The following is a 15,924-nucleotide window of genomic DNA, read 5'->3' on the forward strand; positions in this document are numbered from 1 at the left end:
ACAACAACAACACTAGGATGTTTAAAACCATTTGAAATATTCTAATTGAATTGATTCTAAGAAGAGCAATGATTTCTGAATTTAAGTCTTTAAACAAAACCCTAATGTTTTTCACTACCACGGGTTATTACCTACTAAACTTATAGTTGCTGTAAAAGTAAAAACTCCAAGGCTGTAAGAACTAAGTCACCAAAAAATACAAATATTTTAGAATTAAAAATGTTTAAGGAAATGCTAACTTTGAAAGTACCATAACTATAGTATTAGATAAGCTGACGTTCCAATTCATTAATTTTAAAATCTATATAGGATAGACAGCAACTTAATTATTTTTGAAAGAGTTTTCTTCATATAAACCCCTTCCAAAAATGTATACACATTAATACATATTTTACCTGATTTTTCTTATTCATAGGTGCATGGAAGAGATCAAAAAACATATCATACAATAATTTCAGAGCCCTACAAAATCAATATTCCAATACACAGTATCAAATTTGCAGACAATAATGTATTACATTCAGAAACATTACATTGCTGTGGAAAATGTGATATTATAAAAAGGTTTTCATGAATAAGCGGATTTTAATTGTATATTTCAAATTCCAAATATACAGGAGTATTAGTAATTGACCCATTTAATCCCAAATGAATGTATATTTTTACCAAGTAATTTTTAGTTAATTGAATAAAAAAATATTTTTAAAGATTTTAAAGAGAAACATTTACCCTAAAGTATGAAAACATCTGAAACATCTGAACAAAAAGCAGCATCTGAATTTTATACAGATCTATTAATAGATATATTATTTATTATTTGTATCCTAAAATACTACCTAACACAATTTCTTAAAGAGAAAACAAATTCCTTACCCTTCTATAATGTAAGTAGAAAATCATCAGAGAAAAGGGGCTCCAATTTAAATTAATTCTACCTCTACATAGGTAATGCAAATTGAAGTCTGAGACCCAAAGTGACCTTTACTATTTTAAGTTTTACTTCATCAGAGCAATAAAATATTCTAAAAGGTTTTTTGCAATTGGATTTTGAACTTCACTGATGACTATGATTTAGAAGTAGTGTGGAGAATAAGGCAGTGTTGCAATTCGTATTTCTTTATTATTGTGTCACTTCATCTCTACACGAGGGTTTCAGTTTGATACAACTATTCTGAGAAAAAAAATCATAAAAGTATCATAACAAAAATAGAAAGTGTTAGTGTTTGATTTTCTTTACAACCTTTACAAAAAGCTTATTATTGATAAGTAAATCATATTAATGACTAAGACACATAAGAGAAGCCGCAATAATAAAATGTGTTTTGCCGTTTAAATAAAAATAAAAATGTCTAACACAATTTCCACTTTGTGCGCTTTGGTCTCGGTTTGTGTTTTATACCATTTTTTCTAATGTAACCATTGGAATCAGTCACCAATGCAATAATCCAGGATATGCAATTCAGCTGGTTACTCAATACTTAATCCTTTTTATTTGATGATTATAATCAAGGGGGAAAAATTCTACTCCTGATAGTCTTACTTCATGTGCTAATATATTTTCCTCACAAAATTTTTACTATAAAAATCAATATGGCAAAATTACAAGAAAATGAGAAATAAATCATCCACCACTATTAACTCAACAAATATTAGTTAAGGAATTCCTGTGTGTATTTTATTTTGTAATATTTTTCACCCTTATCATTTATCACTCATAAATGTTTGTAATAATCATAGCAATTCTTGGAAAAAAATATGGTCTGAAATTTTAAGAATAAATTACTGAAGTGAACATGGTCTAAAACTACAATATATTATTGTATTAGATTTTTTTTTTATTTGAAATGAAAATCTAAAAGGCCATCACATTTTCTGTGCATTTCTGGCTGCCATTTTTAATCCAGTAAATTAATGAAATTGCCCAATATATATATATTTATATTTAAATGTAGTAAATGAATAAAACTGGCATCATTACCAGGCCAAATACATAAATAGGTTTACATGTGGAGATTTTTTTTCTTAACAGAAGTCAGTTATTAATTCACCCATAGATTATTTACTTTTAAAAAAGTAATTTCTTTTACTAAATATAGTAATATTTTGCCAAATTTTTCTGAATCTGATGTAAGGGCTTGTCCCTTTTGTTATCTTATTTTTGTTTAAAATTAATTAGGTCTTACAATAAATAAATTGTGACAAATTCCAATGCTGTGATGAAGGATCTATGTTGTGAAACACAGACAAACAAGGTAATGCTTAAAATAAATTTTTTGGTTTATTAGTGGCGATCAGCTTACAGTGTACCAACATAATGGTTTCCATTGATGATTACCGTAAACAAAGATTAAAACTTAAAATGTTTGATAGAGGGTTTTTAACTCAAATGAAAGTTTTAGGAGTGCCATGCATTATGTTTGATGCTGTTCCTTTTCAAATAACTATAAATAAAGGTATTTACAGAGAAATGGAAACATTTTCAGTATTTATTTGCATTCTTCCTTCCATCATTGCTGACTTTCCACAATAAAGCACCTTAATTCTGAAGGAATTAATGCTCTTGACTTTTGAGTGTAATCATTTCGCAAACACTCATGTAGGTCAATGGTACTCAGAATTGTTTTTATGTCAGGTCATCGTTTTAAATGTTCACATCTAAAATTAATCTACCACTCCAAGAAAAAGAATGAAAATGGTTACTTTTTAAATTTCATAGATTTGAGGCACTTAATTTGTTCAATATAAATACTGGCCTATAACCATCCACATCCAATAGACTGTATTTTAAACTCTAAAGCAAATGCTGAAAAGTCATGATCCAGTCACACAGAAATGAATAATAACGTAACTTCTTTTCTTTCAGAAAACATGATAGAAATATCTAGAAAAAGTACAATATAATACTAGAGGTGGGGCAGGTAAGATATTACTCTGTATTTAATTTCCAGCATATTATCCTAATACTTGCCTATCAATCTGCAGAGCCAGACAGACATAACTTGACAACAGATATTTTATGATCTTGTAGCTATAATAAAATATTTACAGTTTTATGAGAATCTAATATGATTCAAAGTCATAAAATTGACACCCCCCCAAATCACTCCTTTTTGATATAATTTTGATTTTTTATAAAATATGCACTTATATTCATTCAATAAATTTGAACAGAAGATACTCATATACTTTATATTACCTGCATTAAAAACTAAGATTAATTTATTTTGATCTACTAACTGGGAGTAGGCAGTTTATACTTATTACTATGTTGCTTGGTGAACAATCAAAGGTAACTGAAGTGAAGTAATTCACAGACCTTTTTTTCAGAATCACCTGTTTTGTATAGATTGCTTTAAGTACAGTTGTAAAGTTTTGATTTCTAAGACTTCCTTTGAAGGTGTGGCAGATGTTGGCTTTGATAATAATGCTGGAAAGCATAGCAGGTTCAAAATTGCAAATATGCTTAACATATATAAAAGATAGTGTGATTTTCTATTAAAAGTTGTTGTTTTCAATTGTTGATAAAGTGCAGTGGAAGTCTAAAGTCCATAAATATTTGTTTCTAGACCCTTAAGCTTTTTGAGTTTGTGTATGTGTGTGTTCATGTGTTTTTGAGAGGTGAAACGCATACAAACGCACACTGAAAAATGTTAACTTTATAGTTTCAGCATCATTATCATGCACAAAAATTGGAGTTGTTTTTCAATATTTTCCAGTGCTTAAAATTCCATTAGAATTTCACACAGTCAATACACACATACACATATACATACAATCTGTGAGATGCAAGCACACAGAATTTTGGTTCTGATTTTGTCCTGGATTTATGCACTACATTTACTCTCAACTAGAAATATATACTAATTATACATAGTCTGGCAAAATAAAAATGGTCTCTGTAAGGCGTGGTGTGAGTTTTGTCAAATATAATTTTAAAATTTGAAGAGTGTCAACATTATGTTAATTCATTTTTTTTTGGAAATATTGAAACATTAAAACTGTGCTGTAAACAATTAGAGATATATGTGTTAATAATATGTCAGAATTACATTGACTTTCTACTTTACTTTAGCTTCTGCTAGATCAAGGTGCCCTTATAATAATATGAAATGAAATAGCTGTGAGCATAAATTATAAAAGACCAAATACAACATCATTCCAATAAAAAATGATACCTTGAATTTAAATTTACTTAAAGAATCTAACAAATGTTATCTAAAATAGTGAATTTGGCTATTTAAACTTTATTTTCAAAGATTGTACATATATTCAACAAGAAATTTAAAATATATTTCCTTTTAGACGGTGAAGAGTTCTTTCAAAATATCCCATCGAAGAAAAAGTTCATTCTAACTCCCCAATGATTCTACCCTTGGTGATGATTAATTGTATTTCCCATTCAAGATGGAATCTATTAATATTTTATGTATCTGATGAAAACTTTTGTTTTTCCAGGACTGTAATTATCAACTTCAACATGAAAAAATAAACTTATTCTGTTATATGGTTATTTTGCACTAGAGGACGGTAGCACTATTAATTAATATAACCAATTTTCTTAAGAAAGTCATTATTAAAATAACTGAAGGGAGTCAGTTCTTAGATCTCACTTTCCAGATTTCTCCTTGATCAAAATAACACAGGCCTATATGAAAACACAGTTTGTCCTAAGAAACTTAGGTGCGTTTGTTCAGTTGAAGAAGCATATGAAACAATCCGTCATATAGGTTTCTCACTGCAGAAAGTAAAAGGAACAGTAAGAGCCTCTGGTAAATTGCAAAAGTGTCCCTGGCTAACCTGCACTCAGATCTTATCCCAGAAAAGTTACATTGATATCAAATGCCGATTCTATAAAAGGATGACTGCATTCTAAAAATGACTTGTTTTCTAATGTAGATGGAAGCCTTCTTGCTATAATTAACTTTTTCACTCTGTCTAAAGAGTGTCTCACTTAGGGTTAGTAAAAACCATTAAAAATGAGTGATACTGCTGGCAACCTTTTTGGATATAAACTATTTTGTGATGGGGCGTTAGAAGTTCACCCTGACCTTGGAATGTAAACGTGAGATTCTAAGTTTGAGATAGAAGAACCCATTCCCCCATTCCGTTCTCACAGTGAAGAATAACTGATACCATTGCTGCAAAAGAACATGAAATATGCGGCTCAATCACTGTCATTCATGTGAAATCTAATCTAAATTATTATAAAGGATAGACATTATCCAGTCTTTCAAATCAGTACCCGGAATCATCCTCCAGGGCTCTTAAAACCAATGCCGCAAAGAAAGAAAATATGTAAATACTATATTAAATAAACGACAGCTTACAAAAAGATGGGACGCAGGTTGCCTCGTAGCTACTGAAGAAAGCTCATACCCTCCTTATAAAGCATCTTTTAACAATTTCATTAGGACAGAGATAAGTAAGGGCTTTGACAGTTGACTGCAAAGCTTTAGTTTCTCTGGATTGCTGAAGTTTAGTTGGCTGCCCGTGCCTTCAAGCATTCGCGTTTGATTAAGATTCCCCTTTTGCTACGAGGTTCAAGATATCCTCGCTTAGATCAGCGCCTCCTACGCACACCCACTTGTAGCAGCGCTACCCCGGTTGCAGTTAAGTTTCCCAGTCCTTGTTTCAGATAGTACTCAACTGGAGGAGGATTTTACTTTCCAATTTTGAAACTCAGATTTTCTTTTTGGTTAGCATTACATGAATACAACTACAATAAAGAATCGTCTTTCGTCAAGGGTCTGAGCGTATATTTAGTTGCCATTCTCTGACACATTCCTTAAAATCCTCTGAATTCCTAGACAATATCTTTTTCCCCAAGAAAGACAAATTTTACCATTTGGAATAGGGTGCTATTTAAAGAACTCTGAAATCAGAATTAAAAAAAAAAAAAAAAAAACTAAAACTTTTTCTCATGTGCTCTGCCAAGTTCCACTGCAAGTTCCAAATGTTGTGCAATAATTTGGAAATCCAGTTAACGATGGGAAAAATCGAGCCATTCAGAGTCGGGAAAAGTCAAGGAAAGGCACCCGCACGCACGCCCAGCGGACGCTGCATCCCAGGGCGCATTCCTCTCCCCATCGCTCAGATGGAAGGTCACGCTTCGCAATCGATTTCACATACTTGTCACTTGTCCTTTTTTTCTCAACCCTCTGGTAAACTAGTTTGAATCTTGGAGAGCTTAAACGCAGTTGGCTGCTGTGCTGCCCTCGGAGAAACACGTGCCCGCAAATAAAAGGACCAAAGCAGCCTCGCCGAATTTGGCGGCGAGGAGCCCGCGAGGAAAAGACCTGTCCCATACCGCCCGCTGCCTCACTCTAGCAGGAGACTCTGCCCCGTCATCTCTCCGCCCCCTTTCGCCCACGGTGCCCGGCGCGCCCTTACCTGAGCTATCGCTTTTCCTCTTGCTGCCACTTCTCTTCTCCGCCTCCGCGGGTGACAGCGCCTGGCGGCCGTAGTCCCCTGGCGGGCACGCGGCCCCGGTCGGGGTGCTGGAGCCCAAGCTGGAGGAGTTGGCGCACAGGACCGGCGGGCTGCTTCCCAGCTCCGGGGGCCCTCCCGAGTCCGGCTGCAGGCAGAGGCTGTGCCGAGCCGCGCTCGGCGGGGAGGACATCTGCGGGAGGTGCCAGTTGGCCTGCAGAGCCTGGTGCTGCTGCTGCTGGTGGTGGTGGTGATGGTGATGGTGATGGTGGTGGTGCCCCCTGTGATGCTGGCTGGCAAACATGCCCTCCTCGTTGGGGTATCCCGCGATTATGCAAGACGAGGAAGACGTGGAGAGCTCGGGGTAGGACATGTGGTCAGATCTTCCATGGAGGGCGAGAGAGGATTGGGAGAACGGGTGCAAGCCTTGCGCGGTGGCGTGGGGGCTGCGGAGGCAGCCAAAGAGCGGGTGTTCCATAGCATGCAAGTCTCGGGTTCCAGGCAGAAGACTTCACGACGGTTCCAAACGCCACCACCCTCTGTCACTTTTCACTGGAAACCCTGTGACTTGTCCCCCTCCCAAAGCAATAGCCGCCCGCGTTTCTGCAGAGCTCGGATAATCCCGGTCCTGAGCCCTAGCGGCCAGCCTCCTTTACATATAAACACTCGGACCTGGAGAAGCTTCCCTCTGAGCTACTCAGATGTCAAGAGTAGGAGAGGTTGAAGCCAAAAGAAGGTGGTCCCAGAGAACTGCTTTCAGGGGGAAACGGCTCTGAGAGGTTATAAATAGAGTGTAATGTGAGCTGGGGGCTGGCTTAGGAGCCCAGTGCTGACCACATGCAAACTCCCTCCAAAACTGCCGCTCAGTCCGCGCAGTGCGCGCCCAGTTCCACTTCCTATCGCCGGCTGGACGCGGGCAGCGCGTCCACGCCCGCCCGCCGCTGCCAACAGCCGGGATTGCAAGCGGCGCGGCGGGCGCCTAAACCCGAGCCCCGGCGGGCAGCGGCTACCCTTCCCGCTCCGCCGGCCCGGGCGTGCCGTGGCGCCCGCCAGCTCCAACCCCGCACCCAGTGTCCCATCTGCTCACTTCTCTCGTGAAGCGTGTCTTGTCAGTGCCACTTGGGCACGGTCACCTGCAGGAAAGCTTAGGGTGTGCCTAAGTGTGGAGGAGCACGAAAGCAGTAGAATTAAGGAAAAGAATCTGAGCTAGTTTGGCGCGCAATCAGATTAAGCTTTTCCAACTTCTCATCAACTCGTGTCATGGGTTCAGTGGCGCTTCTCGCTTTTTATACAGCTGGTGTCTGTGAGTGGGTTGTTAGAGCGCTGAGACGCCAGATTCGAGGATACAGGAAAGCTCCCCACGGGCAAGAAAGGGCCGTCCTCTGTGCCGCAAGGAACCAGACTTGGTAGGGTGGAAGAAAGCATGGGGCCGCGACAGTCGCAGATGTTCTGCTTCTGGCATCCTCACCTGCGGTCCCAGGTGGGGTCTCTTCCCCTGCTTTCCTCAAATGTCCTCCCCAACACCGCCCTCGATTTCCGGGTCCCACTCCATTTCCTAGCCACTTGTCCGCCCAGAAAAACTTTTCCTGCATCAGGAGTATTCTAAAGCGATTTCGTCCTAGTCACAAGCGATGTGTATATTGCATGTACATTTCCAGTCCTCTCCCTCAGGAGCCAGCCCCTGTCACCTCGTTTCCCTCCAGAAATCCTTCTCTCTTCCGCTCAAAAAATCAACCAGCCAATTTCACCCCTTTCACTCCCACCCCGCCACGGTTCCATTTACCAAACAAATATTACACTTCGGTATCCCTTAAAGTTCGGATCTCCCTGGTAACAATTTTGCATCCTAGAAAATGACTTACAAAACTTGCGGCCGGTGAATTAATGCGAGCGACGGCTGGGCTTTGATACTGCCACATGCTTGAAGGGCGACACTGTCTGCTGGGGGCCAAGTCGTTTACACATGGCACGCACGCTGGCCGCGCATAATGAGCTGCGGGAACAGTTGAGCCCTGCCTGGGACTTGTCGCATCAGGAGAATATCGGCGCTCACCTATCCCTCCCGGGACCCCAAATGTGCCACCAGGAGCGTCGCCGTCTTACTTTCATTGTCTCAGGTGTCCAGAGGACGGGGGTCAGGTCTTGGAAGTTGTTAATGGGATTATTGGGGACAGCAAACTGGGCCAGGCATCTGGTTTGAATTAGGAAAATGTATTGATTAATCTTTCAGAAATGTCACCAAGGTAGAACTTTTTCCCTAGCCCTGTCCCTTGGGCTTCAGCCTGACCATCTCCTTTTTCTTTCAAGTATCCTGGAGAATAGTGGCTTTGCAATAAACCTTTACATCCGTGTGAAAGTTCGAATTGTTTTCCAATGCTCAGAGGTGAGATGGGGTGGGAGTGATCAGGAATTCTGAGATTTGTTAGCACTGCTTTCTTTAACGGAAATTGAGCCCTATTTTGAGGGAAATTAGTTTTGCAGACTTCGTTAAAAAAAAAAAAAAGAAGGTTAAAACTTTTGTTCACCAGCTGCTCAACTTTTCAGTCTGGGTTTGAGCTGGAACCTGCCGCAAGCGTTTGACGGTAAGGCTTTCTTTGCCGATATGTTTTGGGAATCTAATATTGTTTTAGACTTCGAAAGGGGGTGTTCTTCACGTTGCACGTTTCTAAGGGTTTTAAGCGCTCGCAGGATGGCGTCCAGGGCTTAGATCTTAAGAATGTTTCTTCCTGCCACTCCCCACGCCCGTGGCTCTTTAAGGATAAAAAAGGAGGGGATGTATTCTAATATCGTCGGAATATTTTTTGAATTTTCATTGTGTTTATGGTTTCAATATGTGCTCTGATATTAAAAGTTAAAGTACAAAGAGCAACACTAAACTTCCCAAACTCGGGTAGCTCCTCTCTGGATTCTGGGTGAAAGCATTAAAGGCTTTATCCAAGAAAAATTTAGGCAAACACCTCCATAGCCAGTCACTAGAAATATTTATATAATACTGTCTACTAAAGGTATTGTGGAAAATGTCAGACAGGACTAACTAAAGATACACTTGATCTGCACACATCAATAAAAAACATCCATAAAGGTCCTTTTGGTTTGCATTACAGTGGTTTAGAGGGAGAGACACAATTGAGAAATGAATGGATTTGAATTTAACCAGTGTGTCTACAGCAATCAGCAAACACACATAAGTTTGCATCTCCAGGAGCTGCCACTTCTTGAACATGCCCTGTGACGGTGCTGGGTTTTTTTCCTCACTCACTGTGTCAGATGTTAACAACATGTCCAGAAATTTCTCCACAACATGCCTCAGTCAGTCAGCTGAGTGCAGGACTAAAAGTCTGGTAAAGAAAAATTAGAAAAGGTTAGAAATGAGAGGAGTCTCTTTGAAAGGCACCCAATTAAAAGAAACCTTAGCAGAAAAGGTCTTTTTAACTGAAGACTCAAAACATCTATCAGTTAACATGAAGTCCTGATGTCTAATAGAAAGTATAAGGAAAATGTTATTTGGACGAGAAAAAGTGTGGTTCAAAGGGGAAAAAAAAGTGAAAAAGGAGGTCTGGATGCATTCCAGAATCAAATATGACTGGTCTGTTTTATCTGAATTTCTAAATATATGTTAATTATTCCATAAAGCTTTTTTCCCCAAAATTTTCATTCTTAGAACATTTAGAATAACAAAAAATATTAACTTATTTTTTAGGCCATAGAGAATTTTTTTAAATGTAATAATAACACAAAAAATCCCCAGCATTTCCTATAATAGCTGTAGCAGTGTCTACATCTATAAAAACCAACATTGAAAGATGTTTTTTACCTCTAATGGCTACTTATAGGGGAAATGGTAAAAATCACCAAACTTAGTAGAGAATTTCAATAGCTTTAATTTAAAACTATGTACAGTATAGTATTTATCCTATAATTACAATATACTTGAACTTCTCTGAAAAATGTTTAATATTTTATGCAAGATTTTGATACCAAACGTTCAACAAGAGGTTGAATATATGAAAAATGTAAGCTGCTCATCTTTTGCAGGAAACATGATCAAAATTATCTTAAACGTGCTATGCTCTTTACATTTCATAAATGTGTATCTATTATTTCTTCTGCTAAGTGAAATGGTATTCAGTAATAAACGCAGAGATATTTTTAAATTAAGAATAAGGGGAAAGAACTTGAGCAATCTGAAAAATTCATTTTTATATTTTGAGATTCACGATTCTTTTGAGTTGCCATTTTTGTATGTTTGTGACATGAAGTATGGTAGGAATAAAATAACTTAAATTAAAAATGATCCTTAGCTACAGATATTACAAAACTTCATTTTGGATTTTACCTGCTGGATAAAATTACCTTGGTAACATATAGTCATGATATATGCATTTAAGTACGGAAAATTACATTGAAACCAGAATTTGTCTCCTGAAAGTTTTGTTGAGAATATAAATATTATTTCTGTTATATTTCTCCAAGAAATAAAGGATTGGTTCTTTTGAAATAAAGAATTTTTAAAATATGCTAAGTACCCAATGGTAATTTATGTGATTTATGATGCACTCCATTTTTTAAAAACTTAAGAACTGCCTTTCTCCAGGAATTATGCACTATAAAATTTAAGGAATAGTTTGGCTACTGCATGTTATTTAGTGATTCTATATATTTTACTGATTTTTAAAATAAGTTACTGTTTTTACACAACAGTAATTAGTGACTTCACAATAAAATCTGTTATGTTTCTACATATACTAGGAGATATGAGTACTTGTTCATTACTCTGAGAGTATAACATTCAATATATTTTGTTTTTCTATTTTCTATCTCTTCCTACATTTAGATTTATTATTTCTTTTAGAAATTGGTGGTTTTCTTCAAGTATCACATAGTAAAAAATGTGCTGAAAAGTAGCATGGACTACAGATTGACTGATAATATTAAATTTATAAGATTTGAGTAAAAATTCAAAATATATGCAATCTTCCCTAATGCCAGTTGCTTTCCATATACACTTCATGACATTCTAATTATCTTATTTGCAGGGGGGACAATGATTGCCTCTCAAGTTTCAAAAACTTCTTTTTGCCCACCTTAAATCAAATATTATTCAACAAAGTTACTTTAAAATGATGCCTATGAGGAATAATTACATTCCATTCCTACATTTTCATTTGCAATCAAGTTGTACGTTATTTTTATTGATAAAGTATGCATCTTAGATTTTTATAGTTGAAAACTGCCTCCTTTACATACCTAACTACATGATGTAGAGGCACAGGAATGCAAGACAGTTCCATAATGAAATGCTATATATTACATTATATATTCTATACCATCAAACTCATAAGCATTAAATCTCTACCCATCCACATTTTAAGGAAAATAAACCATTTATTTCTCCTGTGTCATAAAAAGCAATGCTATAGTTTTAAATGGACTGAATTTAGAACAAGTTCATAAATCTTGGGGAACAAAAATTCAAACGAAACTAAAGAGGCAAGTTTTAGGTAAACCTTTAGTTTTCTGTTTCAGGTTTTCCGACCTGAAGAGTTTAACATGACTAATATAATTTTGGTGCCATGGTAGGTTATTCTTATGTATTTTCATCTTTCATGCATCAATTTGTAGCATGTTTTACTCTTAAAGTATCACTTTCATTGTGAGCCTGGGTTTATGATTTGTATCACTGAAAAACTCTGTGTTTTAGTTGTTTTGGTATAGCTTCCCTAAAATATTTAACTGCACACTCCAATTTTATATAATTCAGACTTGGCAGGGAAAGACTAGCTGCCTTTGATATCAACATTTTTGTTTATATGAATAAAGGGAAAATTCTTTGCTTACCAAACAAAATGGAAAGTGAAGGCCAAATACAAGATGTCTTACAACAAAATATTTTTAAGGGTTTAATATTAGTACTTTGATTCAGTTTAGATTCATAAAAGATTTTGAGAAACAACCTGGAGTATTTTTATACAATGTAGTGAACATATGAAAATGGATCAAGACAAGAATGAAAATGACTAAATGACGACTATCTGCTTATGCCTTAGTTGACCTAAGAAATTAGAAGGATGATTGGAGGACAAAGTCAAGGAAAAACCAGAGATAGTATTTAGCAGGGGAAAAGAGGGAGAAATAAGATATGCTTAAATATACAGAAAATAATGCTATGTTTGTAATTCATAAGCCACATACACTTACAATAGTGGTAAAAGGATCCCAGGTGCATGTTTTAATTTAACTGGAATTTTAAAAATGAGTAATCAGAAAGGTTTACATTACGTTTTGACAAAAGTGATAATAACAAAATATCATTTGAGAAAGAGTTTCAAGTAATTGCACAAGCATAATGTGAAATGTTGGTAGCAATGTAGTCAATGCCTAGAAATGTGCAAGCTACTGAATGTCTGAGGTTCTGAATAATTGGTGCCTTCACAGCTTACAAATCTGTAACCCGAAACTCATTGTAGTCCATCGTTTGCTAAATTCTATTTATTTTTAAAATGATATTTTTGCTAAGTTGGGGTAATAGTATATTGGAAGGGCATAAGTTGGCTTTCAACGGCTTTTAGTGACTGAGGGGGGCCAAAAAAAAATATTGGGCTAACTGCATCCTAAAGCACTTCAAAGTACAAGGGAACCCTGTAGAATAAAGCACAAACTACAACTCAGAAGGAATATCATCTCTGAGCCCCAGGGCTCAGGTTAGGAGAATTCCTTCTACCATCAGCTAACGGTTGATTTACCAGCAAGGAGACCAGTGGTCAAAGTAAAGCTTTTTGCATACTGCACGAGTGTGTTAAGTACCAGTTGAAAACTCTTCAACACAGAGCAACTATACAAGATAATACTCCCTGCTTGGAATTCATTTTGCATGAACCTTGGCTTATAACCTCAGAATTGCAGGTATTGCTTTGGTCAAATTTCTAAAGGTTAATTCTTGAAGGCATGAGTAATAATGGACAGGAAAATGGTCATGATTGAAAAAGTCAAAACAATCTTGGAAAACTTTCTGATAAAATACAGTAAATCTTACTAGCGATCTTGAAAGTGGGCTGCGTGAGCAGTGGGAAACTTGAACAGTTCTTGTCTTTAATCTAGAGCACCTGTAGCAATCTGCAGCAGCATTTCTGCAGTAACTTAAGAGGATTCCATGTGCAGGTTAGAGTAAGATAAAGTCAATTTAAATAAATGTGACCCATTATCAAATACAATAACACATCCATTTGCTGCAAACAACTTTATGAAGATTTCCCTGATATAGTAAATATAGAGAAATAAATATAGCTCAACTCTGACTTCCTAGGATAACTGTTGCTTTTTTTTTTCCCAAACAGTTACCATCTGTGGGCCAGTAGTCCCTGTCAGTTGCTTATGAGATGCTTGGTTTCCTCCAAGTTTTGTTCTTAGTCACCTCCTGTATCCTGCATTATGCAGTTAATGATGTGATTTGATCAGAGTAAAAAGCTGAGTTGCTTTGGGTTATTAAGATCAGATTTTCTAAAGTACATGGCCTACACATCATCCAATAGACCCTGCCAAGGCAGATGGCTCAGCCCCAAGAGGCATCACTTGGAATTATTCTTCCAGTTTTGAAGATAAGCACATAACTATGAAACTCCACAAAAATCTCCACTGTTGCATGTGTGGTGACAAAGTTGAATGAATATCTTTCAAAATTATATAAAGAAGCACATAGAGACTTGTAAACATTACATGCTATAAATCTGAGGTTGTTGAATTAGCTGTTGGTGTTCCTCTTTGTGTAATAATACTAAAGATTTGTCAATCCATGTAAATAGTTCTATTATGAAGATATTATTTTCCTTATATAGTTAGCTATCACTATCATGGGGCATTTGTGACCAAGTAGAACCAAATCTAACCCTTCGACTGCAAGGAATCAAAGCAGTCAATCCTAAAGGAAATCAACTTGAATATTCATTGGAAGGACTGATGCTGAAGCTGAAGCTCCAATACTTTGACCACCTGATGTGAAGAGCCTACTCATAGGAAAAGACCCTGATGCTGAGAAAGATTGAAGGCAAAAGGAGAAGGGGATGGCAGAGGATGAGATGGTTAAATAACATCACCGACTCAGTGGACATGAATCTGAGCAAACTCTGGGAGACAGTGAAGGACAGGGAAATCTGGCATACTGCAGTCTATGGGATCACAAAGAGCTAGACATGACTTAGTGACTAAATAACAACAACATAACCTAGTCATGACTAAAACAAAAAAAAAAAAATGGGTTAGGTTCTTTGCATTGTAGTAGCAATTGCAGTGATCATAACTGCTAAATTTCAACTTCAGGTTAACAAGTCCCATATCAGTCTATCTTTGAACAGATCATTGCCAATCCAGTTTCTCAAATCAGAAGCAGGAACCCATGCTTGACAGGCCCCTCCATTTTCACCCGTCTATATGCAATCAGTCATCAGGTAGAGTAGTCTGACTATACTTCTTTAATACTCATTAACTTCACCCTTCTCTCCATCACCAATGCTGTTACCTTATTGGGGGGCTTCACTTTTCTTACTTGGATGACATGGAGCTCTCCATTGCAATATACTTGCCAAGAGCATCGCCATATCTCCAAAAGCTGGAAGCAGAATGGGTTTGAATCTTAACTCTGTCATTTTCTGACTCTGTCAGTGCATTCATTTGTTAACTCGAAAGAATACTACAATGAATGAATTCAACAGTGTTGTGAGTGTGCCTAATACAATGCCTAACATAAGCTTAATACACATGGAATAAATTTAAGCTAAATCTAGAGCTGCAGTGTTAAATATAGCTTCCTGTGGTTATTGAGCATCTGAGATGTGTCTAGTCTAAATAAAGATGTGCTTCAATATTAAAATGCACTGGGAAGACCCAGAGGAATCGGGTGGAGAGGAAAGTGGGAGGGGGGATCGGGATGGGGAATACATGTAACTCCATGGCTGATTCATGTCAATGTATGACAAAACCCACTGCAATGTTGTGAAGTAATTAGCCTCCAACTAATAAAAATAAATGAAAAAAAATAAAAATAAAAATAAAACCGAAGTCAAATGGATTCAGGTATTAGTAAAAAAAATAAAATAAAATGCACATCAGATTTCAAAGATTTCACATGAAATGAATAAACTTTCATACTGATTACATGTCAAAATTACATGTTAAAATGTTATTTGCTGGATATACTGATCTAAATAAAGTATATTATTATAATCAATTCTCTTTTTCCTTTTTTAACATAGCTACTAGAATATCTAAAATGACAAATGTGGCTTAAGTAAGATTTCTCTTGGACAGTGCTGATCTAGAGAATGTAATTTAACTTTTTCTTTCTTTTATTCTCTCTCTCACAAATAGGTACCAAATTACATAAATATACATATATCTGTCAAAATGATGTAAGACCTGAAATCTCTCTGTAAGTTGATCCTCTTGACCCCATGATTAGGAGCTTCACAATGTGGTACCACACCTGGAAATCTCCAGAACAAGATC

The 15,924-nt window shown here is 36.8% G+C and overlaps 1 protein-coding gene across 1 annotated transcript in view; it reads right to left on the minus strand.

The window, feature by feature from the left end:
• Positions 1 to 7,491, minus strand: part of MEOX2 (mesenchyme homeobox 2) — a 72,045-nt gene extending 64,554 nt beyond the window's left edge. Inside the window, exon 1 of the mRNA XM_043872269.1 lies at positions 6,391 to 7,491. Coding sequence (XP_043728204.1) covers positions 6,391 to 6,904 — 514 coding nt within the window. The 5' untranslated portion in view covers positions 6,905 to 7,491. The remainder of the gene's footprint in view (positions 1 to 6,390) is intronic.
• Positions 7,492 to 15,924: the final 8,433 nt, after the last annotated feature.

The sequence above is a fragment of the Cervus elaphus genome, chromosome 18 (genome assembly GCF_910594005.1).
Source record: "Cervus elaphus chromosome 18, mCerEla1.1, whole genome shotgun sequence".
In the NCBI taxonomy this organism is placed as follows: domain Eukaryota; kingdom Metazoa; phylum Chordata; class Mammalia; order Artiodactyla; family Cervidae; genus Cervus; species Cervus elaphus.